Source organism: Cyprinus carpio, chromosome B16 (assembly GCF_018340385.1).
Source record: "Cyprinus carpio isolate SPL01 chromosome B16, ASM1834038v1, whole genome shotgun sequence".
NCBI classification, from domain to species: domain Eukaryota; kingdom Metazoa; phylum Chordata; class Actinopteri; order Cypriniformes; family Cyprinidae; genus Cyprinus; species Cyprinus carpio.
Window position 1 is genome coordinate 19,939,349 of NC_056612.1, and position 23,188 is coordinate 19,962,536.

Below are 23,188 nucleotides of genomic sequence, written 5' to 3' on the forward strand. Positions count from 1 at the left end.
TATATATTCAGGTATACATTCACACAGATACCTTTCAAAAGTTTGTGGAAAGTAAGTTTTAAGTAATTAAGGTAAGTAACTAAGTAGTTTTTTTCAGGGAGTATGTAATAAATTGATCAAAAGAGTCAGTAAAGACATATACAAATTATTTATATTTCAAATGAATGCTGTTCTTTTAAACTTTCTATTTATCAAAGAATCCTAAAACAGTCTTACACGTTACACAAAAAATAATGCGAATTACACATAAAAATATTGTTTTCAACATTAATATATAATACAAAATCTTACTTGAGCACCAAATCATTATATTAGAATGATTTCTGAAAGATCATGTGACACTGAAGACTGAAATAATGGCTGCTGAAAATGTAGCTTTGCCATAAATTACATTTTAAAATATATTCAAACAGAAAACAGTTGTTTTATATTGTAATAATGCTTTACAATATCATTGTTTTTACAGTATTTTTGATCAAATACATGCAGCATTGGTGAGATTTTGAACAGACATATTTATACATTTCTTTCTGACAAACATAAGCAGTTCTAATATGATGAAATACAGAGCTCCATACCTGCAGTGGACCACCACAGGCCCTGCATCGAGTGGCGTGGAGGATTTGACCCGCCGGATGAAGGCTAACAGACCCGTGGCATGGTATGGGACTCCATGCTCAGGCCACGATGTAAAGTGAAACTGACACACTTCATGTTTGGCGGAGTATCCTCTCTGAAAGACAAACAGGCTCCACAATTTAATCATAATTAATTTGTATTTGTATTTTTAGCCATTTTAATTAAAGAAACATTGAGATATAAGAAACTTAAACCCGAAATGTCCATACAAGCATCTTTTGCTCAATGTGTAAGGGCATACCACCACACCATGGCTCCAACATAGATACGCAAAAAATTTAAAATTTTAATACTATTTTTATTTAATCGAGGAAAATCGCAACTGGACTGTTTTTATAGGATGAAAAAGAAAATTCCTATTGCCTTAAAAATCTGAGGTGACTAACTTCTGGAGTTTGTATTCCTTATGGCTCAAAGACACCCAGGCAAACTCAGATGAATTAGCAAAAGCGACAGTGAAATAAACACCCAGCTCTGTGGTCCCACTCAGGGGAGGTGCGTACGTCTACCCGACAGGACACTAAGAGACTTCCTATTACTACATCCCAATTGCCCATCTGTTTAAATACACACAAGGAAAGCTTCAGCCTAAAGCCTGTCTGATGGTTACGCAGAGAAACCTTCCCCAACATTCGCCAAACACACACAAGCACATCATTCCACCCACAGCCCGTGTTTGATTGACAGGGCCGTGGCAAGCGCAAAACTCACATCAAAGGCTGTCGACAGAACTGCGCCTCCACAGGGCAGCAAAGAGGACGATAAGAGAAGACGGGGGGTGAGGTGGAGGAGGTTAAATTGAGCTAATTTCTGAAAACGCACCCACATTTAGCCCACTGTATCAGAGAGAGGGAGAGATAATGAGAGAAGAGAGAAAGAGATGCTTTAGTTAATGTGCCCGCCATAAAGCATTCTGAGATGAGGCAGCTCTAATCCTGGAACAGACAGCTCGGTGGGCCTCTGCTGGGTATCAGGCACTTCTCTCCATTTCATTTAAAGGGCTGTCACTCCAAATTCTCTACTAACACACACACACACGCAAAACGGGTGCACACCTACATACAATTCACATTCTACCCTAATCCTAGCAAAGAACCAATACGTATCAACAGTGCTCAGTAGATTACTTAAAAATTGTCGTTCATTACTGAATATAAATTACATTATGAAAATTGTAGTTAGGAACGTAATCTATCACCTTCCACATTTAAGGTACTTTTTGATTACTTTTGACCTAACACATTTATCATTGATTTGAATAGGATAATCTTATACCATCAACAACATGAAGTGCATTAAACATTACGTCAAGACTTCCCAAACTGGGGTTTATGAAGGAACTACAGGGGGGTCAGTGAAAAGCTAATAATTAATCTTAAAAATGTTAAATACAAAAATAAATAAAAATTAATTAAAACAAGCAAAATAAAACTTTAACTAAAAGATGCAATCATTTATTTTATTTTATTTGATATTTTATTGTATTTATTTATTTTTCATTTATTTTATTCTTTATTGCATCTCAATTTTACATGTAATTATAGTGGCATGACTAGTGGCTGGTATTTGTGTGCTTTTTTTTTTTAGAAAGGAAAATTTAAAAGATAAATTAGGAAGAATCAATGAATTTACTGACATTTTGTGAATATTAAGTTAATCATGTAATCAATAAAAAAGTAACTGAACAAAACAAATGAACATTTTAAAACATAATACAGTCTAATTACAAGTATTTAATTTTTTTTAATCTGATTATGTAATCCAGATTACATAAAATCTCTGCAGTGCTCAAAGCAACACATATGAGAGATTATTAAAGGGCCAGAAATACTTGATTCTAATTGATCAATCATGGCAGTCTGAGATCAAATCGTTTTGTATCATGATGCTAAACTGAATGGATGATAAATTAAAATTGATTTCTGACATGGCTGTGATAGTTTCATGTCTCTCATATCACTCCACTGACACTTTCTTCTCACATAACAAAATTATTTCAACTCAAATCAATAATTCATGTCCATTTTATTTATTTATTTATTTGTTAAGCAGCCATGTAATAAGCAGGGTAATGTGGAGTAACATGATACAAGATTGGAGATACAAGACCTGATCACCCTGTCTGCATTGACTTTGTGATAATGGCCTGTTGACTGTACATTAACTCGTGCATAATAGATCGCATCATATCAAATGGTAGCGCAAATCATGTTGCTATGTGAGAAATAAGAGCGTGTTGGAGCCGTGGCTTAGAGGTGGTGGGGTGCTCATGTGGGAGATGCAACCCTTCTTTTCCCCATCATTTCCTGTCCTGTCTCTAGAGGAAGAGAAATCATTTCATACCCGCTCCAGGGCAAAAGTTCGCACTGTGTACTCCGCCAGAGTTTCAGTCTTCAGCAGTGTGATCTTAATGTCTCCGTACATCTCTGACTCATCTGGCCAATACTTGCAGCATTTCACCTGAAAGACAAACCAAAATAAACAAACTCAGGTTAGAAAACATTAGAGGTCCACAGCAGCATGATACTAGCGCTGGGTGATATATGATACTGTATATTTCAAATGGTTTTGCTGGCAATATAAAATGAAACAACATCATGAATATTGTGAAGATTTTAATGCACAATTAAGTTTCTTAAAAAGCACGTTATTACATTAGTTTCATGATTCTTGTGTTAGTATGAAAGTGTTAAGACAGATGTTTTCGACAGCCTCTCTTATTTAAAATGTATTGAGCAAAAATGGTATTAAATTCTGTAAATTTGATTGATTGATTTTCCTGTATCAGTTCAAACTGTCTAAGCGTGAACTTGAATTAATTCTTTGAATAAATTTAATTCAATGCTACACAGAAAAAAAAAAAAAAAACTTGATTATTTTTAATCATCTTAAGATATTTTAAAGCAAATACATAAACAGAGATGTATACATTACCAAAAGCTAGAAACAACAGATTTTTATTTGATATATTATACTTATATCTTAAATCTTCAGGTCTCTGAGTTAAAGCTTTACAGCAATCAAACTGATGAAGTGAAAGAACTCCCTCCTTGTGTACTGTAAACCAGGTTTATATCTACACGCCTATTACCGTTACACGGACAGTTAGATTTGCTGTCGGACCTAAGCCATCATCCATTTATCCCTGCTGTTCACAGCTTTTATCATAAAAAGGAAAGCGTATTTTTCATAATAGAGCCCCAATTTCATAAGAGGGTAGGGAGGGGCCGTTAAGAGGACTGTTGGCAGCAGACGCTGTCTCCGAAGCACTGAAGGGGCTGATGCGGGTGTGGAGAGGAAAATGAAAGAGGAAATTATGTCGGAGGAAGAAAAGGAGGTGATTTAAAAAGGCTGGAACGAGTGGGCCACAAAACAAGGGAGCAGAATGCATTACATGAGTGTGGGAATTATGATATTTCAAATCTCATTTTGAGTTTGACAGCAAAACAGACATATTTATATAATGCGAGCACATGATAAGTGTACTGTACTGCACGTAACAAATGTATTGTGTTAGTACAGTGATGGCATCCGATGATAATATCACTGGACTTTAATAGATACCATATTAAATGCTGTAACAATAAAGTATCATGTAGTAGTACCATGGATTTTTGGACCCAAGTTATCATTTTCATGTCATAGTAGATAGTAAAATTCTACACCATTTTGTCTAAATAAATTAGAAATAAAACACTGAAAACTAAAATTAATCATAAATGCTACTGTACAAGTGAATTTAGGCATTATAATGTACAGTGAGAAAATGGATATTCATTTTGGGATTTGCTGAAGATTATATTTAAATGTGTTATTAAAAGATTGAGTGTCATATGATGGCTACCATGTCAAACAGCAGCAATGCGCATGGTCTTTTTAATACGAAATATCCAGTAATACAATAAATTAACAAATTAAAAAGCTCTAAATCAGCTGATATATGTACCTGTATGTCACAGATATATGCATAAGTGCTTCCCTACATGACATTGTACATTTTATGGAACATGAATATGGTAATCTGCTATATATCAGAGCACTATCATAACCGAACATCATGTAAGGATGATTATCATATTCATAGAGCATGGTATTTACATGATACTCCAAAGTCCAAATAAACCCTGTATTTTCATGGTGTTAAATGGTACATTTTTGTGCGTACAGCAATCACATACAGTATAAAAACGTAATATCTCCAAAACTGCAGTTTTATCAAGAAAAAAGTGACCATGAATGATGAATGGAAAATGACAGTAAAATCAATTTCCAAGCACACATAAGTGTAACAGACCCACAAACACACAATGATTTTGAGTGATGACTGAATGAAATGTTTAGGGTTGTTGTGAATGAGGAGTGTCTTTAGTTGATGAGTTAGTGTGCAGATGAGGAAGGATCTAGAACATACCCTGCCCACCTCCACTAGCTTGGTGATCATGACGATACTAAAGCAGTTTTCTTGCCAAACCATCCTCCAAAAATCATACACTGTCTCCTGCTTGGGCCCTGCAAACACACAAAGACATAAATACACACACATATTCAATGAATGGCAGCCAGTGCTCCAGACGGCGGGTTTAATTTACCAAGTGTCATTGCATGTTATAAGGCAGTTCAGTAATCCAGAGCCTCACACGGAGTAATTCAATAGCAGACATTTCTGGTGAATGGAACAATTTTTAACCTCAGCAGGATGTGGCTCTCTGATAGAAAAAGCTAATTTCTCCCATCAATTGAGTCTGCCTCGAAATTCAATTAGGGGGAAAGACAGACAAACCACAAACATGTAATGATTTATTTATGGGAGATCTGAAACGATGAGAGAAGAGGGTGACCTTGTTTTAGTAGAGCTGCGAAAGGGATAGAGGGCGGTTCATGTCTGATGTTTCTCTCACATGCACACACATTGTTTCTTCTGTCATGGTGGGGAATTTCCAATGACTTCTATTCTTTGGAAACTAAGCTACAGATATCTTTTTGCATGCTGAGAATTAAAGTAATACATTGTTTAGTATATTCATGAAGTCGGTTTCCTAGTAAGGACAGTTGGCTGGTATCCGAATGTAGGTGATTTCAGGTTTTATGGTCTTTCAATGTTTTACTGTCTTTGACCACACAGACTGTGCATCGTTCTACTTATTAAACAACTACTTTCAAGATATATAAACAATAAAACGTGAAATATGGCACCATATTTTCAGAGCAAATGCGTTTCTATAAAGACCAACACAACCGACCAAGTGGAGCAAAAATTAGCGTAGGGTAGCAAACAAGCAGAACCGATGATAACCAGGTGTGGGTAATCTACTAACAACACAGGCACAAAATGGGTAAAGGGGCGGTCACACTGCACTTATCGTTCCATTGACTTATATTCATATGCATGTGAATGCGTCAGACCGGAAACACAAGCCAGAGCGAAAAGTTTTCGCATTTCGCTGCGTTCCAATGTTCAAGCTTGTGAACTCTGACCTGCGTATTAGCATCACGTGACACCGTGTGAGCAACAGCAGATCAATACAGTATGTAACAGCATGACCTCTTAGCTGAATTAAAAGAACATCATTTTAAACCGCATCACTGCAGGATAGTGGAATAGATTGTATGTTTTTACATTTTAGATATATTATTATTTGTTATGTGTCTAATTTTGTTTTTTAAAAAGACGCTGCAGAGCATGACGTTAAATCACGAACGTTGCAGCGTCCGAGGAAACAAAAGTCCACCCTCTTTAGATACTGTTGCTAAAAGAGGGTTTACACAGGTGCGTGCTGTTAGTAAATCTGTCCCATAAAATTTTTCAAATCAAGGATGTCCCTGAATGTCCTCACTCTGCAAAAATAATTTATTGAGCTGTATTTTTGTCTTGTTTTCCAGTAAAAAATATCCTTAAACCTTTCTTAAAAATAAATAAATACATTTCCTTCAGAACAAAATTGCATAAGAATTTAAGATAAGGTTTCATATTGAATTGATTTTTCTTTTTCTTACCCCTTTTTTAAATTGAGGGATGTTTATGGTTGAATGGAGAGCAAAATTGCAAATGACATAAAAACAAATAAAGGATGTAAAGGTCAAATGATTCTACAGATGTTCTATTATTCAAAAACAAGACGAAAATATTAGGAAAATGATTTTGCAGTTCACACAATCTGTCTGAGATGAGCCAAGGTCCTGCAGTCATTGTGCTGGTGGTTTTGATGGGGATCTCGGGTAAGAAGACAGCAGGTGGTAATTCTGACTCTGCTGCATTCTCTATTCAAACACCTCTATAATTTCCTGGATCAGAACTCATTAGTTTCCATCTGGAGGATCTCTGTGTTCTGAAGGTTTCAGTCTCTCTCACACACACACACACACACACACACACACACAAACAGAAAGGCTCAGACTGAAGAGAAGAAAGAGGCTCTCCCTCCTGGGATAGGACACTGCCAGACTGAACCATATAAACACACACACACATCCATCTATCCATCCACAAGTCTTGTCCATACAAAGATACTCACCCTGAGTGGCGATGAAGTGGTTGGATCGATGGTAACCCTAAAAAGAAAGAAAGAGAGGTGACGTGCGGTGTAAGCCATTTGTGTCCTAGAAACATCACTTGTGTGTATCTCACTCCTCTTAGAGTACAAATGCTCTTCAGAGATCCAAGGTCTTTAGTTCTAGATGTCCAGTTCAAATGACTGCTTTGAAAGCCAATATTTGAAATGAACCAAAATTTATTTAGACTGTGAGCAGAACGGTTTGATAATCTGTGGGTTACTGATCTAAAATAAGGGTCATGGAGTCTCAACATGGCGAGTAGTTTCATCAAGTTTATTTCCTAGATGAATGAGCCTCTAAATTAGGATGACACCAGCTCTGAGCACACAAATCTACACAACAACAAACAAAAAGTAAAACCTACATGAAACTGATTGACTAAAATGAATCTGACCTCCCAACACTACTTAAGAAATTCTAAGGAAAGCCTGATTCAATATTGACAACATAACTTACTGCATAACTCAAAAGCTACTTTAGTTTGAAAACTAAAAGCAAATTGAAAAATGTAGTCAAGTTAGTAGGAACGCTAGTAGTGTTTCTCACTCTCCAACACTATTAATAAGTCTGAGGCACAAAGAGCAAACAAACAAAAAGGCACCCTGCTACAAAAGTAATACTCAATTGCCCAAACACAGAACTCATCATAGAGGACATAAGCTCCCTACACGATTCCTCTATAAGCTCATGTTTGGAATTGTACAGGGAAAAAGAAACTCTAGGAACATCTCAAAACATGCAATTTATTCATCAAAGCTAAGCCTTTTCAAAGAACTACCTGGGGATGCTCCCAAAAAGTGGATCTGTTTTCATTAAACAGACGTTAGCGGAATAATAGAGACATGTTCTTCATTGTTGCTGAGAATTTGCTGCTCCATTTAGAACACTGCAGACGCCCACTACATTTTAGATTGGGCCAAGCTATTTCCTGCACACTGTACAAACAAACATAGAAACAGATACACTGTAGATGGAAAAAGAAATTGTGGGGGATGCTTGTTCCACACTGAAAGGATTCATCAGTCTATGGGGTTTGGAGAATACAAGGGATGCAGGGAAAAACATTGGAAAGATAACTGGTCCAAAAGAGATTTGTTCTGCTGATTCTGTAGCAGCATAATTACTATTACTTATACCAGGGGTCTTCAAACATTTTTTTAATGTCAGGGACCCTCAAATATGATGATTCCATTGTCAATGATTCCCTACATAAAGGCGAGCTACATATTTTCATATATAAAGACTCAATTATATTGTGTGATAAAAAGTATATTATAAAACAACAGATTAATAATTAAAAAAGGATTTAATGTCATCATTAGTAAAGCTAAAAAGCTAATTATTCAAATATTATATTAAATATGTTAGATGTAAAAACCCCAAAAAACATTTTAAAATAAACTTATGTTTGCATATTTTAGTATATAAAAATACATTTGTATACACAGAATTATATCTTTTTAAAAATAGGCTGCCAATTAAATAAAATAATAAGTAATTGAGACTTTTTATATTCAGATTAATTGATTTATCAATTGATAAAATTGATAAAATATTTTGCAATTCTGCATTAATATCTCACAATTCTGACTCAGAATTGTGAGATATTAATGCAGAATTGCAAAATATAAACTCAGAACTGTGAGTTTATCAATTAATCTGAATATAAAAAGTCTCAATTACTTATTATTTTATTAAAGAAGTACGACAAAAAGTCGCAACTGCCTTACGTTTTACCTTACATACTTATTTATAAGGTACTGTATGTTTTTGCCCTATGGTGGAAACCATACTATATAGATCTCAAAATTTGGCATTTATTAGTAAGACAGCTGTGGTCAAAGAGCAAAGAGCAGCCATATAGGCTTGGAAAAAATAAATAAATGAAGGTGAAGTATATTACGCAGCAGTGCAAGTGGATTTATAGCACACTAACAGGGACCATCCCGCTGGAGAAAATGTGAGGTACGTGTTTTGCTCAAGGGCACGATAGCGAATCTCAGTAATGATTCAGTTCATGGGTCGCACTATCTGCCATCAAATCCATGATGATCGTATCACAAGCCCAAAGCTGCAACTACCCCAATGTAGCCGAAATGCAGCGATTTTTCAAGTACAGTACATCATGCTTAAAGTTATACATTTAATGGCTGATTTGAAAATAGAAGGAAAATTTACAGGACACGGAAGCTCATTAAAGGGAGAAAAACTAAACAAAAAAGCTTGACAAAACACTTTACAATATTTAGCAACTCAAAACTCTGAAACAATGCTATAAACGCACTGCAAAAAAAAAAAAAAAAAAAAAAAAAAAAAAAAAAAAAATCACAAGACATCAAAATGGTTAAAGCAAAAGGTATCTATTTACTCATAACATTTTACAATAACTTTCAAATCAACTCTTTATTTTTTTGAATAATATTGTCATATATTCATATTTAAAAATGCACTACTAATCTGTTGTATAATCATTATATAATTTTATTTATGAAAGTTATTATGAAGTGTCACCCTGCTCTTTTTCATACATTCATCACCCAGAATAGGAGCCCTGCTGGGGTAGTTTAGCTTAGGTAGTTTGCTGGTCTTAGCTGGTTTAATCTGGTCTAGTTAGTCTCCCAGCCTGTCAAGTTGGTGTTTAGCTGTTCAGTCAGATGGTCTTCCAGTCTGATCAGCTGACAAGTGCCCCAAACTCATCTAGAACCAGCAAACCTGCTTTTTCTGTTCAGTTTTAAAGGTGCATTCTAAAGGTGTATTCTTTGTTAGCAAATCACTGTTAGAGAACATAAAGTTTGTTTCTCGTGAAGTTGAGGTGCAGTTCAGTGGAACAAAATTCATGGACTGGTAAATTTAAAGGTTAAAGTTTGGATTCAATCTAGGCACTTTTCAACTGGTCAGTTTTGGAGACTGGCTTCTTACCTGAGCACCAGCTTGGACAGGATAACCTTACGCCAGCTAAGACCAGCAAACCCCCTTTCAGATATATATATATATTTTTATCAGCAACTATCCTACCACAAAGACTAACATCCTGACCTCTGACCCCTCTCTCCACCTGTATTGAAAAAAAAAAATGAAAAAAAAGTGGAAATGTAAAGGTGAAGAGATGTTTTTTTTTAACCTGAACCTATGAAAACTAGGTACCAGTAAGAAAAAATAAACCTAACAGATGGAAGCTGAAAGTTTTATGCATCCACATTTAGGGACGAATATAAAGAAGATCTGTGAGACAGAGCCACTTTTCTTCATGTTTAAGTAATCCAAACAGAGCAACGCCATGACACGGGGGGTGGGGGGGGGGTATCTAATGGGGAACAGAGGGAAAGAAAGCAGAGAGAAAGAAAAGAAAGAGCAGTGAAGTACTTACTTCCCTGTTTATCCGAATCTACAGGGTCCATGAGTCGAAGAGGTGGGGAAGGGGGGTAGAAAAAGACAAGACAGACTCTAGTTAATGAGAGGCCGAAGAGAGCTAGAGGATTAACAGATCACAGACAGAAAGAAAGAGAATTAGAAGAAAGAAAGAGAGAGACTTGTGTTAGCTAGCTAAGCTCTACGCCAGGGGACAGACACTTGAAACAGAGGCATATATTTTGGATGTGCAGGTGGGCAAATCTTTGCACACTAAACTCAAAGTGTGAAGTGTGTTATTTTCTCTACCTCTAGCATCATCAAACACAACCGAAAAACAACCATTTATTTCAAACAGGCTTCCAGGACACTCCTTCCCTCTGCCATTGGTTGGACAAACTTATAGCCCCGCCCCCAAACTCACTCCATTGGTTGAGTCAGCGTTGCTATGTGGGGCTGGTTCAAACAAAAGAATGTTATTAAAGTGCCTTTACACTTCTCAGGGAAATCAACAAACAAATGGCTTTCAGACTACGAAAGAATTTTAATACTGAAAAAATTACACACTTCTCTTTTAAATTACTCCATTTATTCCTGTATAAGCTAGTTCCTTGCAAGTTCCTTTATTGGGCTGATTCAAGAGGTATTCAAAAGGAAAGGACAGCAATGAAAAGGAGTAAACACATTAAACAACAGAGCTGCACTCACTTTAATATGTTCCCTAATAGCCTCTACTTACTGCCAAGATAACCAGAAACAGTAAAAAGAAGCATCCTTTCATTATTGTTCTTTTCTTGAATTTTTGTGCTTTTTACACACAAGGCCAAAATAGAATGAAAAAAAGAAGAAAAGAAAAATCAATTCTTGTTACATTGGCCAATGCTCTGTTTTGCTCCTGTACTGTATATTGGTTCATGCTGAAAACACTAAAATTTCTTAGTATTTGAAAATAAACTGATTCTATGGCCAATTATGATGTAGACAAAATACTACATATTGTATACTACAGATGTAATATAGTTACATACTGTATGTGCATTCATTCGTGACAATTCTTTCTCTTCACATTTCTTTGAAATCACTCAATACTACACATACCTAGAGCATTCTATTCAGAATAAACACCATAATTCAGCAAATCACTTGCTGTTTTCACGGCCCTAATATTCAAGGTGAGGAAATTAGCATCTTGTTTTAAACATTTTTAAATTGATAGTTTATGAGAATTCAGTCATCATTTTGAAAATTCAACCATTTCTGTTCCACAGAAGTGGGTCATACAGGTTTTGAATGACATTGGGGGTAAATGGATGAACTATTGATTTAAGCACATAAGTGGAGAGGGTCCCATGAAGAGAAGGTGGTCCTGTCCAACCTGGTGCAAGCTTTAAATAGCAGGTTCAAAGAGGGCAAGGTTGGCTGACCATCTGTGCCCACCTGCCTCAAAATGACCCAAAAATATTTTGCCACACATGTCAGTAGGCCATGCTTCACATCTGACCACGCTCTAAAATCCTTTGGGAGGTCAGATATGCCAGTAAAGGAATAACAACTAAAAGTTTCACCCATCACAAAAAGGACAGCTAGTGGTCTGAAAAGTTTTCTATCAAAAGAGCTATGATGATATGCCACATACAGTATGGCAAGGCTAAGGGAGAGTGTCCACTAATATCAAATAAACTCCAGGGAAGTCACATAACAACAGAAACAGTGTGAATGTTTGTGAGTCTGATTGTAGACAGCGTGTGACTGCTGACTTACATCGATGTAATTGGCATTGATATAATCGGAGTTGGGATCACCGAGCAGTGGGTGCAGTTTCACCCTGTGACGGTCATCTGAAACACAAAAACACAACCGCATGAGCACACTTAGCGGTGAACTCGCATTACTTTTGTGCAATAAAGAAGCCCTTTTCTATACAAATTAAGTTTATTATAATTTCTTTCCACACTACTTTTATTGGTATGTTAAAGGTGTTACTTAATTTATTAAAATTCTTCAGTGAAGAGCAGAGGAAGTATGTGCAAATAAACAACGCTGTCAGCTAATGAATTTCCAAAAGTGAATTTCCCCCTTGTACTTTTAGGAACATCAAAGCTTTACATTATCAGACATTCTGAAACTGAATTAAGTTTTAACATCCATAGAATGTCTAAAGGCATTACTTTGAAATCATGATATTTTTGTATGCATACAAAGATTGAAAAAAATGACTCACAACCCATCAGGGTATCGTGCCTTCCCTTAGTTTTATCCTTCTTCTTATTGATATCCCAGCCATCAAAGAAGCTCTACAAATATATGATTGAATATAAAGAAACAGAGAGAGAGAGAGAGAGAGAGAGAGAGAGAGAGAGAGAGAGAGAGGGAGAGGGAGAGGCAGGGAGAGAGAGAACATATTTGTTAGTTTTTTAAGATAATTCTGATAGACTTTGTCTAAAATTGATTTAGACCAGAGGTTCTGGATTACTTTGCAACCCAAAGACATGCATTTCATGATATTACATTTAGCTAAGTTTGAATGCAATTCCACTTTCAAGGAGGATAAACATTATTTCATGCTTCTGTTGAACACAAAAAAGGCAATGTGAACAATTTTTTTTATGTGAACACTTCTTTTAATATCTGCAACTGCATATATTACTGAAAAAAAATATTAAATTACACAGTGGACACCAGGTAAAGGAAAACTGATTGTTCAATATCATAGGCACAGCATTAGGTAGACCAAAAAACTTCTAACTGAACTGATTTGCATCCTCGTCTTATTTTAAATTCTCAGACACTCCCAAACCCTCACTATCAAATATAACATTCACTGAAAAATAAATGTGAATAAAGGCTAAATTTCCACTTCAAACTAGATCTACTAGGTGTAAGCATTTAGACTTCTAGTGAACTTCTATATACTATATATAAATTACATAAAATATGCCACTTGATTTATTTTGAGGGAAAAACAGCATATGTTAAAAATATTCATAAGAATATATATATTAGATATGCCTTTTTGATTATTACAGCAACACCTTTTTGCTTGTAGGACGGACCTCTACTCCCTGTTTTCCCCTCTGTTTTCCAACTAAAGATTCTGTCAATAAGCACTGATCAATGGACTGTACTTGCGGTCCGCAGGGAAATAAAGCTTATGAAACCCTGCCGTTACATTTGTGTGCTTTCAAACTCTGTTTCTTTTACGCTTATGAAGCACAAAGACACTGACCTCAAACACACACACACACACACACACACACACGCACAGTGTCACTATGTCCAGGAAAGTGCGTATTGATTTTTGAGTTGAATCTGTTTCACACTGGGGGGGAGAGTTTAATGAGTCCACAAGCTGAGCTCCTGAGAGGCAGGCTAGTGGCAGAGCTCTGATTATGTGGAGGGATGTTTTGTCTCGTAGCTCTATGGACAACAACAGATAGAGGAGAGTCAACAGTCCACACGAGTGTGGCGACGAGAGGAGATGCTCAAGTCGCATTCTGAGGAGAAAAAATTAGCCACGGAGGAAGAGAGGGAGGGATAGAGAAGGCAGTGTAGTGTGCTCTTTGTGCAGTAATGCTGAAGGGCTGTGTGACCTCTATTTTCATCTCAATAACTGCTCCTCTATAGTCCATGGGGAAGTGATGCCAACCTGTCCGTGAAGAACAGCTCAAACTTACTGATCTGAAAGTTGGCCAAGTCACAACTGTGATACGTAATGTACAATACAACAAAGTTCATTACACACTGCTCTTTTACAACATATACGTATCACTTCACATCAGATTTGTTATTGTTTACTAAACCTAAAACTGTTAAAAAACGTTTTCAGTAGTTGAACAAAACCTGAAATAAAACAAACATAAATATTAGATGAAAAAAACAAACCTAAAAATTAGAAAATGGAAATAAGTATACTAAAAATACTGAACCTACAACAAATAAAAATAGTATAAAGACCTATATCGAAATATACCTGCATAGAAATATTTAAGCTTTTCAAAAGTAAAATATTAAAAGCACATAATAAAATTACTAGACTTAACATGTAAACTGAAACTGTAAAAATGAAAGCTTATTCAAAATATTAATAAATACTTAAAAGTATACAGTATAACTAATGCTAAACATTGCTTCAAAAGTTTTATTCCAGGCCAGAACACTCTGATTATTAGCTAAATCTGAAATTGAGCCTAACAGAGTAAGTACCATCTTAAAAGAAAATTGCCAACTATAAAAGTAATTGGTAACCCTTCAGTTTAGGGACCAATTCGTAATTAATTAATTAACTAGTTGCTTATTAGCATGCATATTACTAGCATATTGGCTGTTTATTAATACGTATAAATCACATTAATGCCTTATTCTGCATGACCATATTCTAATCTTATCCAATACTTAAATTTAACAACTACTTTACTAACTATTTATTAGCAGTAATTAGGAGTATTTTGAGGCAAGAGAATTGGAACTTAAAATAAAGTGTGACCATGTAATCTGATCTGAATTCTCTTAGCGAGTTTAGAAATATTGTGAAATTAATTTAAAACAACAACAACATTTGGCTGCAATTGCTATAGTATGAATTATGATTTTGCATTTCTACTCTTATTTAAACTTTTCTTTTTTTTTTAGTATTATGTATTTTTGATGCCATCTGGATCTGGCTACTAATTATCTTGGCCTTACCTCTCTTGTAAAAGAGATTTAAATCTCACATGGCACCACCTGTTTTAAGACAAGTTCAATTATAGTAATAAAATGCAACACTGCTTTCATGTTGGAAATTTTGCCCAAACACAGCACCCTACTAGAAAACTGAGCTAAAAACCCATTTTTAGATAGTGGATTTACATGTTTTTAGCTGGTCTAGATGATTGTTGAGCTGGACTACCAGACGGCACCCTGTCGAATGTCTGTTCATATTGCACACAAAACTGGAAAACACTTTCTTGATCTATCAAGCTATAATCTGCCATTGATTGTCAGATAAGTGGCATCATATTTTTGAAACTGATAAAATGAAATCATGTTAAAAAGACACACAAAAGCAAAAATCCAGTCTTAGTATGCAGTTCTAGATCAAAATAGTTCGACCAGGTCTTATGTCAAATGTATTGCTATGTAAGATTAGGTTGAGGTCAAGCTTATTTGGGCTGGTAGATAAGCAGCAAACAAGCTGCCATGTTCCAAAAACATCTTGACTACTTCAAGCTGAAATGAGCAGCTTTACTTCAGCATGTCATATTGTGGAGAAGTGATAAGAAGTTTGGAATGTGTGTTTGTGCATAAACATGCATCTTTGCATTAATGTGTTTGTGTGTTGGGGATTGGATGCAGAGGTCTGTTTTGACAAGGCCTGCAGACGGTGAGTTCTGGAGGCTGGAGATCTCCCTGCCAGACATCTGTTCGCACTGACAGGTCCCTCCACTAACGCAACGGCAGCTTCCAGATAGACTGCATTGTAAGCAGCACTAAAGCCCAAGAATATTCTGACTTCTTTAAATAAATCAGAAAATCTGTGTGGGCAGCTGTGAAAGATTTATATTATTATGACTGAAACCTCTTGCTTGAATGTTTTTAAAAATATACTATAAAAGCCGAAATAGCCCAATAGACCTGGTTTCCTCTGAAATAAAACTCAAAACCAGCTGTGCCAAAGCATTTTTTTTTTTTTTTTTTTTTGCTACTTAAGCAACTGGTGAATCTTCAAGGAGCAGTTATTTCAATAACTCAGTATTGCATTTCAGTGATTGTATATGCAAATATGCTATACAGTATAAATGAAACTACTATTATTATTGTTAATATCTCAATAACTTGATTTTCTGCTTGCTTATATATAAAAAATATTGTCAAACAACAGCTAAACAAGGGTATTTGCAGGCTAGTCTCAACCTTGGCACACTGACAGACCATTCATGAACCTTAGAATTCATAATTAAAAAAAAAAAAAAAAAAAAATCAATAACTGGCTGAAACCACCAGTTCCTATCTGATTAACTGGCTTTGTGCAATTTTTGGTAGCCAGTGAACAAGTTTACATCAGCCAGGATGCAAAGTGTTTCAAGATCCTAGGTTGCTACCATGAGTGCTACTGAGGAAGAATTAGTGGCTGGATTTGACAAAGTTAAGCAGTGAGTAGCAAAGAGTCATTACTGTATATCCTATGTTGTTCTTACAATTTCTCACTGTTTTAAGATAGCAAATAAAATGGTTAGTTACACAACATGTTGCTCACAAAATAAATAAATAAATAGGTTACTCACGTCGGTCAAAAATTAAATAATAAATTGAAATAAAATAAAATGTTTTATTTGCAAAATAGTGAGTAGTTTTTAATAAAATATTCACTAGTCACACAACATGATTTTCACCAAAAAAAATAAAAAAATAAATATAAACAAAAAAAAAAAAAAATAAAAAAACTAAAATAAAAAAAAAATAAAAAACAAAAAAAAAATAAAAAATAAATAAAAAATAATTTTATTTGCAAAATAGTGAGTAGTTTTTAAAAATATTTACTATTTTGCAAAAATAAAATAAAATAAAATGGTTAGTCACACAACATGATTTTCACAAAAAGAATACAAATAAAATTACAAATAAAAGAAAAGAAAAGAAATCACCTCATATTCCTGTTTAAAGCCGTAACCTTCTGCGGTTTTCATCTGGTTGATGTGTTGTAGGAGGTCAGCCACACGCACTGCCGGGTGAAGCTGACCCGTGTGATAGGGCGATCCTTTACGGCCACACTGACGTCGAGGTGATCCGCCCAGAAGACTGCTGGACTCATTCATAGAGCTCCGTGGATCACCTGTAAATATAAACAAGCACAGAACAAATTACATCTTTCATATAAGGATATCAAATAAACACAGCATAGGAAACAGCTATACCTGAAGCAGCTCAACTATCTTAGAAAAGTTTAAAAAATAACCAATAAACATTTTATAAAAACTCCAAACAAGTATAATGGGGTTAATCTGAGAATTATCATCCCCTTATGGCACTTCATCTTCTGTGTTTATAATTGGTATTCATAAATATGATCAGGGAGCAATTATGAATTCATGACTAGGGCTGTGTATTCAAATAAATTAGCAGTCTGCTACTCATTTCTCAACGGAAATAGGAAAGAAGAAACCCAGACAGTATATTCCACACAGCAGACACTTAAAATGTGGCAAGACAGCTCTGAGACGTGCCATTAAAACTTCATTTTGATCAAGAGATCTCTCTCTTTGAGACATCAACTATTCAGTGCCTGCAGAGTTAGATACCTTTGAATAGGATATTATTAGCATTTTGTAACTTTTTTTTTTTGCATGCTCTAATTTCTGCCATATTGAAAATCCTGACCATGATGCCTTAAGGATGAGCTTCTGGTGCAGATCTGAGTCCATTTGCATCTCATAAACTGGTTGTGTTCGCCAAATGTGTGTTTGTAAATACAAGTACACTTTTCGTTCTTCCTACTTTTCCATGGATTTATGTTTATATTAGGATTGATAGTCTTATGTCAGGGGAGAATGAGTGTTAGATTTGGAATTATATGAGAACCTACTACATCAACAGCACTACATCTTATATTTAAGAGCTATGAAAGCCTGAGTGATTACAGAAGGACTGTGGCTTTGTTGAAGCTTTCACACTGACTACAAATGAGGACAAATTAACGGGAGGTGACCCAGCAAGTCTCTGAGCTTCACTTTAACTGTGTGCGTGACTGAAAGTCTGTATCCATTCATTTGCACTATTTGACGTTAGCGCCTGATACTCTTGTTTTTAGCACCTGTAAGTGTTAGGAAATAAAAGTAAGAATTATTGAACAGATTTCATCATTATGCTTGTGTCTATCTATTTTCTGCTTTTACTTCTATAAGTTTTCAACTAGCTTCTTTCATCCGCTTAATCATAAATTAAGTGCTAGATTAAGTCTATAATTAAATTTATAGAATATCTTTTTTAACGCCGAACACACAAAAATAGTTTATTTTTCAGTGAAATATCAATGCATTTTAGATAGGCATGCATCATATTATCGGAACGTTATCGGAATCAGCCGATACAGGCTTAAAATGTGAACATCGGCTGATTTGGAAAAAATATGCCGATATGTATTGCCGATAAGACGGATATCTCACATGTGCTCATGGTGTGATAGGGATAAGATCACGTCAGCAGTGTGGTCATTCTTGAAGCGAATTTTTGCTTGAATGATGATTAGATTTACTGTTTTGCATCGCCACATTTAATTTGAGAATGCATGTACAGAACGACGTCTGGTGTGCAAGAGAGTCAACAATTTCTAGCACGTGCAGTAACAGTAGCCTCCCCGGGGTCCTGATGTTGTCCAGTAAGGCGGTTTATTTACTTATGGGGCACTGTCGGCCTACTTGTAATAAAATGAAAGTAAAATACACAAATTTCATTAAGATATTTAATACTTCTGAATAAATAAATTAGTATTGCAGTATTTACATGAATAAAAATCATGACATGACACTTGTAAATTAAATAATTTAATATATATATATATATATATATATATATATATATATATATTTATTCAGTTATATGTAATATATTTATCAAATGGATTATGAAAACATAAATACAAGGAGCTCTAAAAGATTTTTTTTTAATTTTTACAGCTCTTTTGCTTTATACCATCTATTAATGTTAAATCCACAAATAAAATGTTAAGGTTTCAACTGCATCTGTAATAGAAAACAAACAAACAAACAAACACACAGCAGAGATTGATTATTGGTTATTTTCAACATACTCTCATTAAAAAATATTTTTTATATTTATAATCGCCACACAGTAGAGACTTGGTGTCTCAAAACAAAGGGAAATATATATATATCGCAAAGGGAAATATATATATCGGTTTGGTATCGGTATCGGCTATCGGTCAAAATTATTTGAAAGTATTGGCATATCAGATATCGGCAAAAATAATATCCTGCATCCCTAATTTTTAATTTTAAAATAAATAGAAAAACAGCATACAAATATTTAAAAAAAAAAAAAAACATGAAAGTCTTATATATTACCTGGGTGCTTTATGTTTTTTTTTTTTTAGGAACAGACTGAATTTAAGTTGTTATTCACTGATAAGCTGTTAACTACTAACTGAATCATTGATTCATTAAGTTAAATATAAGACCAGGATCATTTAGATCAGTTTTGTGAACTGGATCAAATGTTTCACTGAAAATATCTGACTCAAAAGACCGATTCTTTTCTGAACTGGATATAATTACCTCACTTGTGAATGCACACAGTCAAGATTTTCAGTGAACAGTGACTAAATATCTGTCTGTTTCTCACACAAAGCTATCATGTGGCTTCAGAAGACTTTTATCATACTTTCACGCTTTACTGGTGTCATTTTGGATCTTGACAGCCACAGTCCTCATTCACTTTTCTTTAAAGTAATACTCTTTAAAAATTCTCCTTTTATGTCTCACGGAAAAAAGTCAGACGTGTTTGAAACAACAAGTTCCCATCATGCAATGCGGCATGAATCATGGATTAGTTATATGGATTACTGTTTACTGCTTTCATGCTGTTGTTGATGTGCAAGTTGTCACTCCCCGTTATTTGTCAGGAGTTTTAGCTCTGTAGTCATTGTTTCAATGTGCAAGTTCATTTAACTGGAATAAATGAGCTGAAACAAAGCAAGACAAGTGCATGCTACATGGTTATTTGTTTGTTTTCACGCTTTGCGTCATTAATACAGCAGATTACATAGAGTTTCTGTTCAACGAACATCCCAGAATTAAATCCACACATATTTAGGTTTTAAGGCTGCAATTAAACTCAAGTTCAAGTCGAGGTGTGTGCGTTGGTGTTGTGTCGTGTCACATCTTACTGCGAGTGCTGCACGTATGTGTGTCCATAAATGACAAGGCCATCCTCTCGTCCTCCTGCAGAGTGCTCTGATCAGTGAAACTGCGCTCCATGGAGCCCATCATATTACTCTTCTCTTGCCTGTACGTCATGGGGGTCTTATTCATGTTCACTGGTTTCCTACTGAGGAGACAGAGAGAAGAGGGCGAGGAGAGAAGAAGGGGAGGTAGAGAAATGGAACATGAAGGAAACGAGAGAGAGATGAGGCGAGTTAGGGGAGTTGGTGAGAGAGAAAGAGAAGATCATCACTCCGCTGCCACCCCCTCTCTAAAAAGCGCACAAAAAAGCCATGAGAAATGATGATGCGCAATGGAGAAGAAGCCACTTACGGATAATAAGAGTATGAGTAGTAATCCCTTCTGGAGAGAAAGAGAAAAAAAAAAACAGAGGAGGAGAAGAAAGGGGAAAAAAGAGAACAAGAAGAAGAAGGGACATGAGATGCAAGCACTGGTAGAGCTCTGATTAGAGTGAAAAATGGCAAGCCGTCAGCAGCTTGCATTTGCCACGCAAGTAATGGGACACATGCAGATACGCACAAAGCCTCAGCCAGAGCGGGAAATGGCGGCCTAATCAAATACGTCATCTTGTTGCTTTTAACGAGTTAAACAAAGTGGCCTGCTGAGAGGGACTTTCATATTCGCTCTCCGCAGTCGTGCCTTCACAGCAATTTGGCGGCGCAATCTAACCCAATATCCGCTAAATTGTCCAATGAAACGCTTGGAGAACACTTCCATCTGCATTCGTATTACAAATGTTCTTCAACTCCATTTTGGGGTGCATTTGGATTAAATGGCTTAGATTTTCTGTTTTACACAAAGGCCCGGTATATTTCTTTCCATTTCAGTGGGAAGAACTCCCATCGCTAGCTGAAGTAGGCACGTTCCTGTGATACTTTATCTCTGGCTAAATGACTGTGCTGAGGGTTTGCTGCACTCAAAAGTTTAGCTTATATAAACTTTTTTTCTCCAGAAGTAGGGAAATGAAAGCAAGAGGCTGAAGAGGTATGTGCTGATAACTGATTATGGAAAAGACGACTAAAATGCAAACAAATCGGCCATAATATCTGAACTAGAAATACAGCACCAGATCAAAGAAACCAAAGGTGGTCGAGCTGGTTTGCTTTTGGTAGCTTAACCTGGTTTGGTTTATCAGGTCCAACCAGCTTAATCCAGAAAGTTCACCAGGTCAAGGGATGCATGATATATTGGTGTTTTAATTCTTTTTGGGTGGAGATAAGAAATATTTTAGAACATTATTTTAAATCAAAATAGTAAATTAAAGAATTTTATTAAATTAACTTTCTTAATAAATTAATACAAAAGGCCATGACATCAAATAATTATCAGTTCATTTTATTGGCCAAAATTTTTATATCTGTACATCCCTAAAACCAGCAACAATCAGGCAAGGAGATGAAAGTCTAAAACAGTAGGCAATCACTATTCATGCATGTGAGAAATTCATATGAAAACAGATGGTGTATGGTCTTCATCTGTTGTTGAAGATGAATCTATGAGATGACCATTGCGTAGATTCATCTTCAGTGATTGGTGCTGTTTTCGGAACGAGAGGCTTGTATCTCTTATTTGCCACTGGATCTGATGACCTTTTCAGAACCGTGTGCTAATTATCTCTGAAAGCACACTTTTTCCATCCCAATTATTGGCTCATTTCTGGTTCAGGGCGGCAGCGGGCAGGGCCTAATTAAGTGAGTAATTGAATTGCATTTCTCTTTAATTAAATATTTCACACTCAGATAATCTCAGAAGATGAAAACTCCTGGCAATCTCTCGGAGAATGCAGCGGAGAACACCTGGGTGCCCATTGACTGAGCCGAATAATCGAAGTCATAAACCACAATGGGTAGGTTTAAGTTAGTCATAGCTGAACGCACAATAGCCTGGTCTCTCAGGAACAGATTAAGTCTAATTTAAAAAGCACTTTCACAAGAAATATTTGAAAATGGCTCACAGACTTATAAGTGTCAGTGTAAATTTTAAACAGTTCTTTGTTTCGCAGCACATACAGTGGCTCCAAAAAGATTTGGACACTTAAGTCACACGTTAATATGCACGAATGTCACTGCATATTATAAAATATCATAGATTCAAATATAATATAAATATTTTTTGAAAGATTATATATATATGTATATTCATATTTCACATTTTTTTATGTAATCTAATGCAGGGACAAAGAAATTTATCAGTGTAACTTAAATGTCTATATACGCTTTGTTTCACTTTTATGCTTTAAAGCAACACATGCTCTGGCTCTCATGTTTTCGTCCTGACCAAAGGAACTCACCCTTTTTTAATGATTATGATAATGGCCCCAAGTAGCAGTATCAGGACCACCAGCCCACCAGCGCACACTCCTAGGATGAGCCCCATCTCCTCTGAGCGCTGTGTGACCTCAAGAGCACGCTGATGGTCTTTACAGGCAGCTGAAGAACACACAACCATACATAACAACAATTGAGAACACTGGCAATTACTAACCAGCCTGACTTAACATATTTACCAGCAAAAAAACAAAAACACACAAATCCAAAGTACTGAGGAGAGAAAAAAGATTGAAATGAAGCCTGATGGAAAAAAAGAGTTTATACCAGATGAAAAAACATGTTAATTATGATCTCAGCACAAGTTTGAATAATAGTTTTAATTCGATGAAAATAGGAATATGAAAATGTGTGTTGGTGTGGACATTAATATAATAAAGTGGTCTT

The 23,188-nt window shown here is 35.6% G+C and overlaps 1 protein-coding gene across 19 annotated transcripts in view; it reads right to left on the reverse strand.

The window, feature by feature from the left end:
- LOC109093672 (receptor-type tyrosine-protein phosphatase U) overlaps positions 1-23,188 on the reverse strand; it is a 211,313-nt gene that overhangs the window by 15,633 nt on the left and 172,492 nt on the right. For 2 of the 19 annotated variants that reach the window (XM_042741369.1, XM_042741365.1), the window contains exons 14-24: positions 22,765-22,903; positions 20,787-20,816; positions 20,420-20,580; positions 17,163-17,350; positions 12,761-12,833; positions 12,301-12,377; positions 10,559-10,576; positions 7,152-7,188; positions 5,051-5,148; positions 2,983-3,099; positions 579-733 (exon numbers count right to left, since the gene is read on the reverse strand). In XM_042741369.1, the coding sequence (XP_042597303.1) occupies positions 579-733; positions 2,983-3,099; positions 5,051-5,148; positions 7,152-7,188; positions 10,559-10,576; positions 12,301-12,377; positions 12,761-12,833; positions 17,163-17,350; positions 20,420-20,580; positions 20,787-20,816; positions 22,765-22,903 (1,093 nt within the window). The remainder of the gene's footprint in view (positions 1-578; positions 734-2,982; positions 3,100-5,050; positions 5,149-7,151; positions 7,189-10,558; positions 10,577-12,300; positions 12,378-12,760; positions 12,834-17,162; positions 17,351-20,419; positions 20,581-20,786; positions 20,817-22,764; positions 22,904-23,188) is intronic. The other 17 variants (XM_042741380.1, XM_042741379.1, XM_042741376.1 and 14 more) reach the window with 14 other exon arrangements.